Source organism: Leuciscus leuciscus (assembly GCF_965113295.1).
Source record: "Leuciscus leuciscus genome assembly, chromosome: 5".
NCBI classification, from domain to species: domain Eukaryota; kingdom Metazoa; phylum Chordata; class Actinopteri; order Cypriniformes; family Leuciscidae; genus Leuciscus; species Leuciscus leuciscus.
Genome location: NC_138729.1, coordinates 5608321 through 5624239, shown reverse-complemented (window position 1 = coordinate 5624239; position 15919 = coordinate 5608321). Strand labels below are relative to the sequence as shown.

The 15919-nt window shown below is 42.5% G+C and overlaps 1 protein-coding gene across 2 annotated transcripts; it reads right to left on the bottom strand.

The window, feature by feature from the left end:
• Positions 1–3731: 3731 nt before the first annotated feature.
• Positions 3732–10165, bottom strand: abhd10a (abhydrolase domain containing 10, depalmitoylase a). Of its 2 annotated transcripts, none has more exons than XM_082171009.1 (5): positions 10022–10165; positions 9424–9607; positions 7961–8072; positions 6877–7014; positions 3732–5746 (listed from the first exon to the last, which is right to left on the bottom strand). In XM_082171009.1, exons 1-5 carry the CDS (start codon positions 10104–10106, stop codon positions 5405–5407), a joined length of 861 nt encoding a protein of 286 aa, XP_082027135.1. In that variant the 5' UTR covers positions 10107–10165; the 3' UTR covers positions 3732–5404. The 2 variants fall into 2 exon arrangements, with proteins under 2 accessions (XP_082027135.1, XP_082027134.1); XM_082171008.1 differs by lacking the exon at positions 10022–10165 and adding an exon at positions 9740–9955.
• Between the last annotated feature and the right edge of the window lie 5754 nt (positions 10166–15919).

Genomic DNA, 15919 nt, shown 5'->3' with positions numbered 1-15919 from the left:
AGGAATGGCGAGCAAGCGAAGACACCTGAGCAGAATCTAGTATCGGCTAGTTGAAGCGAGTACATGAGAAGAAACTGGCTCCACTCGGAGATTATAGAATCTCGCGAATGTGTTAGGTGTTGCCCAGCCTGCAGCTCTACAGATGTCTGTTAGCGAGGCGCCATGCGCTAGAGCCCAAGAGGATGCCACACTCCGAGTGGAGTGGGCCCTCACACCAAGGAGGCATGGTCGACCTTGCTGCTGGTATGCCAAAGCAAAGTCTCATATGAAGCAATCCGAGCGGCGTTACTGCGGCTGCGGATGCCATATGCCCCAGGAGCCTCTGAAATAGTTTCAGTGGAACCACACTCTTGTCTTCGAACTGGCGAAGACAAGTCAGCAGTGACTGCGCGCGCTCGCTCGTAAGCTGTGTGCACATGGCGACAGAGTCGATCTCCATACCGAGAAAAGAGATCCTCTGCACAGGGCAGAGTTTGCTCTTCTCCCAGTTGACCTGAAGGCCCAGACGAGCTAGGTGCCGGAGCACTAGGTCCCTGTGTCTCGAGAGTGAGCTAGGATAAGCCAGCCGTCGAGATAGTTCAGGGTGCGAACCCCGTGTTCCCGGAGGGGAACAAGGGCTGCCTCGACGACTTTTGTGAAGACGCGAGGAGACAGGGCTAGCCCGAATGGGAGAACCGCGAACTGGTATGCCCGCCCCTCGAAAGCAAACCGAAGAAAAGTAGGCGTCCTTCAGGTCGATCGCTGCAAACCAATCCTGCAGCCGCACGCACTGGAGGATGCGTTTGGCCGTGAGCATCTTGAACGGCAGCCTGTGAAGGGAGCGGTTCAAGACGCGCAGGTCGAGGATTGGCCGTAACCCACCGGATTTCTTCGGTACAATGAAGTAGGGGCTGTAGAAGCCGGACTTCATTTCGGCTGGAGGGACAGTCTCGATCGCAACCTTCCCCAGCGGGGTCATTTGAACCACAGACGTACCGTCGGTGGTGCAACGAGGCGGAATGACCGGCCCAGGCGAGGGTGGCATAGCGGCCCTGTGCGGAGGCACGGTCGTTAGCCGCGTCCTGCCAGAGGAGGCCAGAGGAGGACCAGCGTCCCTCGGGGGCGTGCTCTGGCAGGGGTCTCGCGACAGAGGGGGATGAGAGGAGCATGGCCCGTGGGCGGCACGTGCTGTCATCCGAGAACTCTGTGACAGAGGGGGACGATAGTGGCGGGACCCGTGGGCGGCGCGCACTATGGTCCGAGAACTCTGTGTGCTCAGGGTTGGGGGAACCAGTTCTTTCTTTAACCACATTTTTAGGGTACTGCTCGTCGTTGGAGCAGCGGGGAGTGGAGAACAAAAGATTCTCCCCCAGCCCTCCACCGGGGGAAGGAGTGGCCCTGCTACCACCTCCTGAAGAAAACTGGTTGCCAACCCTGAGCAGCCCGTCTCAGGGGCGCCGCTTAGCCTGGCGTTTCGCAGGGCGTGGGGCCGGAGAGGGCTGTGGCGCCCTCCTGCGGCTTCCTCCACGACGCGGCCCAGGTGGAGGCTGCTGCTGGGGCCATGCGGGAGGGGCGGGAGCTGCAGGAGGGCGCCCTCGGCGGCGAGCAGGCTGAGGATTCTGTGCCGACGGCTGGGTGGAGGCAGCAGCGGGCCGTCGGGGGAGAATATGCTTTATCGCCTCAGTCTGCTTCTGAGCAGTCGAGAACTGTTGGGCAAAGTCCTCAACCGCACCGCCGAAGAGGCCGGCCTGGGATGTGGGGGCGTCGGGCAGACGAGTCCGCTCGGCCTCCCGCATATCAGCCAGGTTCAGCCAGAGATGTCTCTCCTGGACCACAGCTGTGAACATCACCTGACCCAGGGAGCGTGCGGTCACCTTCGGCGCTCGGAGAGCAAGGTCGGTGGCGGCACGCAGCTCATCAAAGAGCCCTGGATCAGCCCTGCCCTCGTGCATGTCCCTGAGCATCTGGGCCTGGTAGACCTGCAAGATGGCCATGGCATGCAAAGAGGCAGCTGCCTGTCACGCCGCTCTGTAAGACTTCGCCACCAGGGTAGATGAAAATCTACAGGCTTTGGATGGGTGCTTAGGGTCGAACCGAGAGGAAGCGCTTGCCGGACACAGCTGCATCGCGACAGAACGCTCCACCGGGGGAACCCCAGTGTACCCACAAGCAGCAGCCTTATCGAGGGGAGGAAAGGCGGAGGAGGTCGACGAATGATCGCGGGAAGACAATGGTGTCTTCCAGGACCACGTGACCTCCTCATGCACATCCGGGAAGAAAGGTATTGGGGTTGGACGCCGACGGGGGTCAGCGGCCGCACCCAAAAACCAATCGTCCAGCCGCGAGCGCACTGGGTCGGGTGGCGGGGACCACTCGAGCCCAATGGCCGCGGCTGCCCGGGAAAGCATGGCCGTCATCTCGGGATCTGACTCGGGCAATGCTGGCACACCCGAAGGCGGCAGCACAGCCGAATCATCACTTCCCGATGACTCATGCCCACCTTGTGATGCAGTGATCGACATTGCATCCTCCTCTGGAGCGCCAAACGAGATTCGCGGGGCCTCCGTAGAGGGACCAGCGATCTCAGTCTGAACACTCGTGGGTACCGCCGCTGGAGAGGGGGGTGTGGACCGTGGACGAATCGGCGGTTTGTTCCACACCGTCACCCTCAGGTCACCCTGGCCACCAGCCGAAGTACAGTACTCGCTCTAACGAGCTCATTGAGTCTCGACCGTAGCGCGGAGATGGTCGTGTTCCCACAGTGAGAACATGAGTCCTCCACAAGCGCTGCTTTAGCGTGATCAATGGCCAAACACACAAAGCAGCAATTGTGCCCATCAGAGTTAGAAACATTGCGACCACAACCAGAAGTGCACGGGCGAGGCATCTTTAAAAAGACGTGCCGCGTGCAAGCTCTTTTTGTGAGAGGAAAAACTCTGCGGATGTTGAAGCGACCAGGGAGAAACACACTATCTGTCAGATCACTGACCAGATCAGCAGGGTAATGTGGACTCGCTGGAAATCGCCGTCACACCAACACCGGAGAGTTCGCTCGTCTCTTCTCGAAGATGAAGATATAGATGAGAGAAGAGTAACTCAGGATTTGGCTTTTGGAGTGAAGAAATAGCTCTCGGCTCCGAAGCGAAAACATATCTGCATGTTGCCAGCGTACTTCCTTATATACCCCCAGGGTGGGGCGGAGTTACGCTATGCAGATTCCGCAGACCCATGGCATTTCATTGCCATTAGCTCGTTTTATATACTCGAAGGTGATAGGCTTTCTAAGCGAAACCCCATTCGTCGTCATCCGACGTAACTCGGAGTGACCACAAAAGGGAACTTCTAGTTCAGCATCATCTTCACATCAGGATTTCAGAAAGGGACTAAGAGAGTAAGATCTTGTGAACTTTCAGCATTTTTACATTTCCAAAAAACATAAAAAAAAAAAAAAAATTAAGCTGTTTTCCTCATGGGGACCAAAAAAAATTCCCCACAAGGACATAAAGGGGAAAATAACGTATGGTTTACCTGACACACACCAATAATATTTGTAAGAGACCATTTAACCCTACCCTTAAACCCAATCCTCACATAAAAGTAGCAACGATAAACATCATTTGGTCAAGTCTCTGAAATAGTGAGTAGAGCTCACAATTAAAATAGTCAAACTTTTTGACTAGGATATATGACAAATTTACATCAAAACAAGCACATAGACAAGAAACAGACAAACAAATGACACAGAAAACCTGCAGTTTCTCACTGTCCAGTTTAATAATGAAAACACCTATTTTTATACATGGCATAGATTTATACATATTTGAAAACATGACATACATGTTGCATTTTAAACTTTATAACATCTTTAAATGTTTAATATGAGCTAACAGAAATCTACATATATATATAATAAATGAGATAAATAATAAAACAAGCATAAAGCTGACAAACAGAAGAGAAGGGTGACAATACTTGTGTGGTAATCAACCTGTGGCGATATTAGTGGAAAAAGGAAAAAGGAAGACAACAAAACTTTTGTCACTAGAAGAATCACCATCACACTATCAATGGATACTCTAACAAACACATATGGCGGTAATAAAAAAAAAACTCAAAGAGATAAAAATATATAGTATTTTTGAGTATATATAATAAACGAGAACAATTTGAAGAGAAACGAGGCTCTTGAAAGATGATATTGTTCTGTGGCTGCATCACTGCACTAGTGCATGAAGAAAAAACAGGTGGTGAAACAGATAAAGAAGTCAAAATCATCAAAACCCTCCTAGCGTTTACACTCCTCTTCCAAATAAATGGCTTTATACAGTGTTGTTCACCAGTCTAGTCTGATCGTGTAGTCTGTAGCACAACTGTGTGTTTTACAATGTTCTTCAGAAGTGTGTCCTACTGGAAGTGATCAAAAAAAGACATGCACTCTTAATATGCAAGGCACAGACACTGTGAGCTACTGTCCAACCGAACCCTCACCAAATGAAGTGAAAGACGATGTTATGCTACTTGCAATACTTTGAAAACAAAATAACAGTTGAACAATAGTTTATACCATTACAAAAATTATCACATTAACATGAGAAACAATACTAAAAATCAAGGCAAGACAAATGTGGAATTCTTTTTACTTTGTCTACAAAGGTTTGGCATTTTGTGTTGTGATGAAACTGAAGTAATGGTCACACTTTACAATAAGGTTTCATTAGTTAACATTAGTTAACAACATGAACTTACAATGAACAATACTTCTACAGCATATATTAATGTTTGATAATATACTTTTATTATATGAAAAGTAAATTTACTTATGTAATAGATCAAAAGTTGTATCGGTTTACATTAGTTAATGCACATGTTTATAAATGCTGTAAAAAATATATTGCTCCCTGTTAGTTTAATGTTAGTTAATGCATTAACTAATGCTAACAAATGAGACCTTATTGTAAAGTGTTACAGAAGTGCTAAATCACTGAAATTCCTGCCCCGTTAAAGCTCTGAAATCTCATTAGTGCTTGTGCATATTCAAACTTGGAACGTTGCATTTGGTTATAAGGTTTGATCAAATTTGCTTCTTGTGAGCTATAGGAACAGGCAAGATTTTCATTGAATAATGATTTAAATATTGGCCTATACTTTACACAAAGCTATCGTATGGATTCAGGAGACTTGAAGGAATAGAGCGCACGAGTATGGCAGCAGCTGGTCGCTGTATGCTGTTCCATGATGGAACAAATAAAGTCCTATTGCTCTGGAAATAAATGAGAATTTTCACTTTTGGTTGACATCCCTTTCAATTACGGTACTTTTTTTTCCGTCACTATATCTACTACTTCGATTTTCCAGAAACCTGACACCTGTGTACAACGGCTTTTCCCATCCCAACTGGTCCATCCTTCACAGTGTCAACCATTCTTCACCCTAAAGTGGTTAATTTGTCGATAAGGTCATCAATAGTGTACACTATGAGCTTAATATCATCTTTCTCTGACATGCGATGAAGCCCATGCTTGCGAAAAATGACATCCACGTCATTGCTGAGCACCCGCTCTGCGACCTGCATGGAGACGTGCCAGGGTACGTCCGAGTCCTTGAGGCCGTGAATCAGTCGGACGGGGCAGGACACAGGGATGGGGCTCTGGAGTATGCAGTGGTTCTCCGCCTCCTTCAGAAAGTCCGTGCTTAGAGTGTAGAAACCCTCTTCATTGTGCTTGGTAGGGAATTTCCAAAAGCCCTGTTCCTCTATCTCCTTCTTTGTCTATTGAAAAAGGGGGAAGATATGGATCAGGAGGCAAAGGAGGTGCAGTGCCAGCTCAAAAAAACTTGAGAAAAAAAATCATATTTTTAAATTGGTCATTTTCTAGTTTCTTATTTCATTTAAAATTGAAAAACAAACCATGTATAAAGATGAAAATAAAAATTACAATGAATATTTAAACCTCTGATACAAATATTTTTTGTTGTGTTACATCCTTAATAGTATAAAAGGAGATATTAACAGGAAAGGCGTAAAACTCTCATTTACTTGCTGAGGGTTGAGCAATAAGGTGGCGCAGGGATGACGTATTTTTGTAGGCCAAAACGAGTTAGCATTTTAGCACTTACATTTCCACCGTCCTGAAATCAATGTTTTTTTGTTTGTTAAAAGTCCAAAATAAGGTCTGTAGTGAGCAGAATATTCACTACATTATTGTACAACATGAAATACACCAACTTTGTCGCTAATTTATCAACTTTTCACGCTCCTTTAGAAACTTTTCTTCGAAATACTAGCGACTAGCAACAAATCTAGTGAATTTTTGGACTGCTGGTTAACATGTAGTCAGTCACTATATCATACTTGTTCAGTTGTCTGGCAGAATATATCTAAATGAGAACAACTTTATTGGACATTCGGCTATACGTTACATTAAAATACAGTATGTGAGCACGGATTACGAGAAAAAAAAAGATGTGAAGTGTAAAGTAAGGGAAAATGTTTTTAAATAAAGACTGAAGAGTTGACTAAAGCTTAATGGTGTCGGTTAATTTAAATCATTGTGTAATTCGTTTATAGCCTACGTTTAGCTTTTTACTTCTACCAATTTAGGCTTCAAAATTCATAAAAGTTGTTCATTTGTGAAAATGATCATGGTGAACAAAGAATATGTGTAAGAAGCATATACTTTTGTATGTCAAACAGCTTATTTTCTGCAATAATCAATGGTTTTTGGTCAAGGGAACCAGGGTGATGCTAAATTCCCAGCTGGTCTACAAAAAAAAACATCATCACTGCAGCGCTCTATAGTAATAGTGATGCTATTACATAATTTGTGAAACTTGTAACAAATTACTAGTATTATTAGCATTTATCAATATTTTCTGAAGTTTCAAAGATGTCTTTCGTACCTCTATTGGTAGGGCGTTGAAGGCCATGACAAAATGATCTGCAGCGGCTGAGATGCCCACTAAAGCAACCGTCTTCTCTGGCCGCGCAAGAGCGGCTAGCAACATCAGCCATCCACCCATGCTGGAGCCAACCAGGATCTTGAGCAAGTGACACCACAGAGAAATTGACCATTTGTGTGTGAGTTTGAGTAAAAGGGGAGAAAAAGAAGAAAAAATACGTCAAGTTCCAAACAATTGTCAGCAGTGTTGGGGAATAGCTAACTGCAAGCTAACAACGACGCTACTAACTTAACTACATTTAAGTAGCTCAGTTGCTTTTACAACAGTGCAGATTTTCCAGTAGCTAACTCCTTTTTCCAGCAAGTAGAAGTGTAGTGCAACCAAAAGCGTTAATTGAAGAGCCTGCAATGCATTGACTGAAGCGTCGTCGTCTTATTAGATCACAAAAAAGTGCATTACCGCTATCTATTGTTTTATCACGCATCTTGCGGCTTTACAGTTCACTGAGAAGAGATATTCTCATGATTATGTAAAGGACGTACAGTGGAGATTTCGCATGAATCGACTAGTACACTTTTGTATGTAATTTATGCAAGCCAAAGATTAAAATGCAGTCTGCGTCGAAGACTTCAAGCTCATACAGGTGAATAATAGCCTTTTCAAAATGTATTAACTGTCCTGCTTTATTGCACTCTATATAAAATGTCTATTTCTGATTTTATGATGACCCATCATAGTTTACTCTGCCACAGTTTTGTAAAGAACCTAAAAGATCACTAACGTTGTGTTTTGCACCATTGCTTTGGCAAAGCATCTGTCAATCGATAACAATTACCGGTATTCAATTATTTGTAATATACGTCTTTGTAAAAAAAACTAACAATCAAAGTAGTTTCAATGTAGCTAGCTAGTTTAGTTAATACAGCTAAACTATTAGTTTAATAGGGAAAAAACAATGTGAACATGGGATACTGATGACAGAAAAAGTTTCTAATAGGGCTGATTTCACTTTGGTTATGTGCATAATTTGATTCATTCGTATTCACAAGACTCTCCAGTGTGGTAATGCTGTTAATCCACTCACCTGTGGCCCTTCTACTAATTCATCCAGTACATAGAGTGCGTCCTTCTTCCAGGCACCCATGTTGTAGTTACCCATTTCCCCTTCAGATGACCCGCAGCCAGAATAGTCAAACCTAAAGGAAGAAAATGTACCACAATAGCATAGCATTAGAGTTAAAATGTAAAGATGGATAGAGAAAACACTGTATCATCACGGATAATAGTGACACTCAGGGCTTGACATTAACTGATTGCTCACCGGCCACTGTGGCTAGCAGTTTTCCAATGTTACAAACCACTCAGCATTTTCTCTGGCCACCATTTGGACATCGATACCGTGGGGAAAAACTGCCATATAGATCTTTTTAATACTATATTATAATTTGGAAGTAGGTATATTAGGCTGCTGTAACTTTAAGACCAGACGCACAGATCCATTGTACATGCGTTTTCTTTCTCAACTGTTTAAGTTCACTTAAAACAAAACTAAGTGTGTTTGCGTGAATTCGTCAAGACCGACATTGTACCGGTATTTGAGTGTTTAAGCACAATAAACAGCGAAAAATAACTCAATTTAATACTCAGAGGCGGCTTTATGTGCGTGCACTTTGGGTGTGAGCAAAAAATCTGCGGGATTGAGTAAAATGATGATACGCACAATCCCACGACGAAATTCAAGCCCTGTAACACCAACATTATTCATCCGGAGCAAATTAAACGAGTGAGTGAGGGGACACGGGTTTGTGTGTCACTCGCTGTCGGAGAGATGAGAGAGAAAGAAAGAGCATGTATTTATTCTGAGGAAAATGTGTATTGACATGCTGCAATAGTTGCTGTTAGGAGAAACCGCAGAGAAAAGACACGATTGATGTTAGTATTGACACGACCAATGAATTCTTTAGAATCACCACCGCGCGCCTGCGTACAACCTTCCTTCTACTTCTCTCCCTAGTAGCACGAAATCAGACTTTCGCGTTTTTACCCTTTAGACGGGAACGCGACGGTGGAGCGTTTTTAAGATTTCCACTCTGGAGGGTGGTTTCACTTTTTTGCGTTTTTAAGCCCCCAAAACGCCGCCGCCGTCTAAACGAAAGGCACATCTGATCAAATATTTTTACGTTTTCACCCGTGAGCGTTCTCGTGTAAACAGGGCCTTATAAAACAGCCTCGTTTTGGGGGCCTGAAAATGCACATTTTTGAAAACGGGTTTCAAAATGCAAGTTCTTGAAAACGATATCGTTATCGTCTCCGTGTAAACTACAAAAACGCAAATTTGTAAAAATGGTGACGTCATGCGCATGTGTTCAGACTATAGATGCGTATAGTGTTTCTTTGCAAAGTGATATCGCCAACTACTGTCCTGGCAGCAGAATATATTGTGTTTAGTAGTTTTCGTGGATCCATGTAATTTTTTCACAAAGATTTTTTTAAAACATATCTTTTTTATTACTTGATTACAAATAGTTATACTAAATAGTGAGGCACCTGAGGTATGAGTGACCCAAAGACTTGCAGAACTCCTCTAATGCTTCTGCTTTCTGTCCACCCATGTGTGAGGCAAAACCAGGCAAGAAAACCACTCCAGGACTCTTCCCCTTCAGTTTCCTGTAGGCCAGCTTTGGCAGATCAGGTCGTGTGGCATACTGGATTGTGCTCTTGTGTCGAACACCTAAAACAAAACAAAAATGCTATTTTATTTAAATGCAATTTAAAGCCTGAGAGCTAAGCACAAAACACACTTCATTTTCCTCCTTGCAAGCTTTCTCTCTTTATTACAACAGCAACAACAAAACGATTTAACTTGATAACTGTAGTTGGTGGCGCTTAGATAGGAGACCAAACACGAATGACTTCTCCTCCGGTGTGTCATCTGCCATCTCAAACGCAGGTTTGCATGTTTTCTCCATTTTAGCAGAGTTCAAACTTCAATTACGAAATCGAAAACGGTGAGTTACATCAAGACATCACACTGTTGTCGCCTGTGCATTACTGAACATGCTGGCCACACCTCCAACATGAACGCCCCCTGGCCGCAACACATCGAAGCTCTTGCATAATTACGTTTCGTAAGGACTCTGCTTACCCGTAGAAACGTGCGGGAGAATGGTCAATTTCCGGACGTTTATTTTAAGAACATTTGAGCAATTTCTGAGCACAGTTGACGCCATACTGCCCCGCTCTCTGCGGAGACACAGGAATCCAGTCTGAATAGTGTCCTGAAGGAGACTGAGACCCGACCGCACATCACTGCCCCCTGCTGCCGTGGAGCGCCAGTGACACACACGCGTGACGCGTCTCTGCGTCTCAATGTCCATACTATCCATCCTAAACAGTAAATAAGCATCTCCCAAAGCTTGTCTACTCTTCTGCTTACTACCCACTCAAAAGTATGCCCTTTTCGTCACAAAAAGAGTACATTCTTTTAGGGCGTAGTAAGTAGCCTAGGCGAATTGAGACGCAGCAACAGTTACCTATTACAAAAAACCTATAATGTTAGAAAAAGCTATAGGCCTATGTTAAAGGAATAGTTCACCCCAAAATGAAAATGCTGTCGTAATTTATTCACCCTGAAGTTGTTCCAAACTTGTAAGAATTTCTTTGTTCTGTTGAACACAAAAATATATCTTTTGAAGAATGTCAGTAACCAAATATTTGATGGGCCCCATTGACTTCCATAGTATTTTCTTTCTCCATGCTATGAAAGGCAATGAGGCCTATCACCATTTTGGTGACCCATATTCTTCACAATATCTTTTGTGTCAGAAATTCATACAGGTTTGGAACAACTTGAGGGTGAGTAAATGATGACAGAATTTGAATTTTTGGGTGAACTATCCCTTTAAGACAGTGTCTATGATTTAGCAGTCAGGGGCAATCAGACTTACTTTTTGGTATCAAATTAGACCAATCTACGTAGCCTTTTTTATGTAACTGACTCAACAAAGTTATGATTGATGACTAACTATACATCGACAGACAGACAGACAGACAGACAGACAGACAGACAGACAGACAGATAGATAGATAGATAGATAGATAGATAGATAGATAGATAGATAGATAGATAGATAGATAGATAGATAGATAGATAGATAGATAGATAGATAGATAGATAGATAGATAGATAGATAGATAGATAGATAGATAGATAGATAGATAGATAGATAGATAGATAGATGTGTCTGCTTAACGAAATGAAACAACTGGGTCTTGTGCAGTTTGCCCATAGAATGTAGTTTTTGTATTGTCCATCAGGTGTCGCTGTAACTCCACTGTGAAGCAAACGCTCATCTCAGCCTGAGAGACTGGCCACTGGAGAGAGAGAATGGCAGCAGACGATTAACGAACTAAGTTGAGGTAATGAATTCACCTTATTTTCCTATTAGAAATAAAGTGTTTGGCAGATACAGGCTATATTTTTTTATTAGGCTATAAATGTAAATATAAATGGGGCTCAAAACCTGCTTTACCTTCCATTGATGTTAGAAGTTAGTCATTATCTCTAAATATGAAGTAACTTTAAATGTATGTCTATATAGAAACACTTCATTTATATTTCTGCATGCAAGAGAAGTTGGTTTAAAATTGTTTAGAACCCTGTGGTTTTATGAATGGACAGCAGGAGAGAAAGACAGACTTTTTTTTTTTTTTTGTCACGGTAGGCTAATCATATTTTCCGCCAAGGTTACTTGCTACAGTTATTCGAAAGTAGTACAATAAAACTGTGGAAACTTCCTGTCATAAAAAAAAATAGCCCAGATAAGATTAAATGACGTAGGCTATAGCCTAGGTTACAAGGGGTTAGTCAGAAGAATAGCCTACATGCCATATTAATGTATGTTTTTATAATAACTTTCTCGGGAGGGAGTCGTAATCGAGAGAGAAACTCTTCTGAAGTGGCAAACCGTGGCACTCTGCAACTCTAAATATACATTTTGTCATTAAAAATGTGGTTGCTAGGATTTAGTGGATGATATCTAACTATAGGTCGGCTATCAAAAGCTCTTGAAAGTGACACGAGCAACATTAATTGTGTTTCCATGCCTCGCTAATACACTGTGCCCACCCTCAGAAGTGTTTGTGAGATGATTTGTTTAACTAAATGACAGAATCCGCTTCAAACTGAAATGATGCAGCTTAAAAAATAATAATAATAATACAGCTTCAACCCCCTCCTCCTCTTCGCTTTTGCGCGTGCACGCCCCCTCATTTCCAGAACGATTCCTTGTTATGACATCCCGGTAAAAGACAGCCACAGAGGTCTCTCACCTCGACGCTAAATTCAATCTAATGAATGCAGACCCCAGCGCTCTCGTCGCTGAAAAGAGGCCAACAATTTAGCAATTTCTGCTGCTTGTGACAGGGCTCATGACTAATTCCCATATTTAAATGTGAACAGGCAAAGCTGGCCCATTTGACGGCAGCCAAGCGCATTTTATCAGGTCAGAAAGACATCAATGGCACCGGGGGTAGGAGGTGGCTGGAACTGTTTAACTGTGCAAAATTCAATCAAAAAGAGAATTTAGAAGGCTGTGAAAGTTTGGAAGGCGCCGCTGAAAACATACAGGCGGATACGCGAGTGTTTTTCCCTTAGCATTATTGTGTGTCTTGTCTCTTTATATCAGTTTACAAGAGTTAACACTTGAAAGCGCAGTTCTAAGTCAGCCCTGTTCATTATTTCTCGACCTCTTGACATCGCAGGTGCAGATTCTCTCTCTCCCTCGCATTGGAGTGATTCAGTTCTGCATGAACAACATCAAACTGCGTGATACTGAGTAAAACGCTCACTGAAAAACACTGAATTAATTGTAAGTTTAAAATGCTTAGCTCTGTCTGTGAGACCATGGCATATTGTGTTGGGTATGTCTTATTAGATGTTTAGTTTCTGCATGCGCAAACTTGGATAAAAGAATGATAAACTGCTGGTAAACAAATATGCTCTTACAAAGTCAGATTTAACATGTGTCCTAATACATTTTATAATAAAAATTATGTATAGCCACCATCAAGATAGCACTCTCTGGCTTCATAATTTATGCCTATTTGTTCTCAATCGCTTATTTCAGAGATATCATAGTGCAAAAGTAAAACACCACTGCGAGTTTCCACGGAGAAAAGAAAGAAAGGCTGTTCATTGCTGAAAATGGACTATTATGGAAAAAGTCTATATGGATAAAAACCCTTCGAAATGTTTCTAACTGTTTATCTGTACACAAAACGCATCCAGAACCCGAACAAATGTCCAGAAAAGGGTCTCGTATTAACATTTTTAAAGCATTTCACACCTAAATAACTTATGTTAAATTCAAATTAAGAGTTCTGTTTAAATTCTCCACTTCATAGGATTTCGAGTCTCGTACAAAAACAAAAAATCTAGGCTATAAATATTTTTTTACGAAGATAAAGGAAGTTGCAACAGCCACTTGAGGATTACTCGTTAAATTTACATTTTTTAAAGTTAACATAGTATATATTTTTTATTATTATTATTATTGTCGTACTATATTTAACTTCACCTAGCTATACTGTGCTTTAAGAATCTGAGAAAATATCCAGTTTAAACCTCGTTTAAAGTTTGTAGACGCGCTGCGAGCCACGCGATTCCCAAGAAGCTCTCATTGAGAGGCCACGTGTCCGTTTCCAAAGCCTCTCCAACTTAACCACCTCCATTGTACGTCTAACCCAGATCGGCAGCGTCCCTCCACATAAAGGGATTTGCAATTTCAAGATATTCCAGCTTAAATGTTTTTGACAGTTCCCTCGCTTTTGCCTCAGCCTGCTTATTTTAACTGTGCCAAATGGGTCACCTTGGGTAGCTGTCTGCGCGCAAAGGGCTTTTGCGCGCATTCAGTCCGAATTTTTTCCAACTTTCCTTGACAGGGAAACCAGCTGCTGGTCGTGAAAAGACGGCTTATTAATTGTCCTTTGTCATGCAGAATTGCTTGATTTCTAAAGAAACATACAAAGGCTCTTTTTCAGGATTCAAGTATTTTGTTTCGTGCGCATTTTCAACTCATCGAATCAGCTGCAGCGCCTCACCGTCTACCAGACTCAGGTACTGACGGCCTGCCTCTTTTGTCCGCTTTTAATGCTCTTGTAAATCGGGCAGACTGATTTGTTACAAGCTGCTCTTTTAATCTGATAGATAAGAGACAAGTCTAAGAAAAGCCGTAAATGAAAAATTAGTTGGAAGAAAGACAAGGGCGAGTCTGCTAGATGGGGGTCTGTTGACTCAAGCGGCCCTCGAGCGTCAGGCAAGCCCTCTCAGCAGCCCCTGTCAGGGTCACGTCAACAATTCGCCTTTCTTCCCCTAAAAAGACACTGTAGCCCTTTTTTGCTTCAATGAATTGATCGGCGCAAAATTAAGAATAAATAAATTGAGAATTTTGAGCAGCATGCAGGCTTTAAACTCCCCCAGGGCGCACGTACCCCCGGGCTATTGAACGGATAAAGGGCGCTTTGCAGAGGACGCACGGTGCAAAATGAGACTGTATGGTGTAATTAACAAAATGGCCTAATCCTATATCTTCACAAATGCAAATATTAGAGTTTTGTTAAAAATGTTTAAGTGAACAATTAAAGGAGAGTTTCCACGAGCAATCCGGGATCCCGAAGACACAATGACTGGAATAATTTAGTAAATGTGCCCGATCTTACCAGACCCTTTGTTGACACCGATAGCTGATGATAAATTCCCAGCAAAGGAATAACATTTAAAACCAATTCAATTATTTAAATGAAGATTTAAAGTGCCATGGTATAATGGAGCAGGGCGCATCGAGTCCAGCGTCCAAGAGTGCGGTATAGTGCTTTGCTAAAAATGTAATGTGAGCTCCAGTTCTGGTGCGCGTGAAGGAGATGAAAAATAGAAATGCATGGGAAATAGCTTTTTTACGTAGGCCTAAATAAAATAACTTGTGATATATATATAGATTTTTTTTTTCACAGAACGCAAGCCCGCATGTATTTCTTAAATTGTTAGGGATATTAGTTTCTGATGTCGACACGAACGATCATTTATTTTTGAGACCTTGAGCAAAAAAAGTGAATTTTATTAACTAGCTACTTTTTTTGAAAAAAATAACCATTTCATATTAAAGTTAGACTATATGAGTTTTGAAACGAAATGGTCGTTTTTATTAAACGCAACAAGCAAACAATAATCACCCTTATCATCATCATCATCATCACCACCAAGTGTCCGCTTAGACCCCTTTAAATAAATTTAAATACAAACATCGATTAATCTGTCTCGTTGACTCGCATATTTTATTCATTTGCGCATTATTGTCTGTGTATTAATACACTACTTTGGGTTTTATTAACCCACTCTCACGAGACTGTTAAGAACCGTGCGCTAAAGGGCTCAGTGTTTAACGGAGAGGCCCCGCGCCTGGGGGACACCAGGCGCTTTCAGCTGCGTCCCCAGGGAATGCCACAGGGAACCCGATGAATACGCGTCTCTTTGGACTTCTTGACGGAGATCGATCCCGATGCACTTGAGTTGTAAATAGAGGAGCGCGGTGATCCAGTGATTTAGATAAGCGCACAGACTCTCCGCGCACCCAAACTCTCACAACGATAGTGCTTTAAAAGGTCTAAATCTTTTATCAGTTGTTATCTTTACTTAAACACAGTCATCTATTACAGACGGCCACAGACACTCATATTTCTTCCCTTTAAAGACATTATAAATGTTTTTTTATTTATTTGTTGGATTGCGCTCAACGCGCGCTTGTCACCTTAAGTGAGTATTAAATTACGCCTTGAGGTTTACTTCCCTTGGCGAATACTTTATATGTAAATATACATGATGCTATATATAAAATACATTAATTTAAAATTGCAGAACATTACAACCCTTTATTGAGCACGCTTTATGGATACTTTCCCCTGAATAATCACCATAGTCCCAGCGCATTTATAAAGTGTCACATATCCTTGCAGTCATGATTAAGCATTTGTTTTTGCGTAAATGTGT

Bases quoted from the DNA above. Each gene is read 5' to 3' on its own strand.
- abhd10a (XM_082171008.1), bottom strand. From the start codon at position 9,845: ATGGAGAAAACATGCAAACCTGCGTTTGAGATGGCAGATGACACACCG. The intron at 9,608-9,739 runs GTTAAATCGTTT...GTTTTGTTTTAG, and splicing joins CCACCAACTACAGTTATCAA to GTGTTCGACACAAGAGCACA. The intron at 7,015-7,960 runs GTGAGTGGATTA...CACTTGCTCAAG, and splicing joins AATTAGTAGAAGGGCCACAG to ATCCTGGTTGGCTCCAGCAT.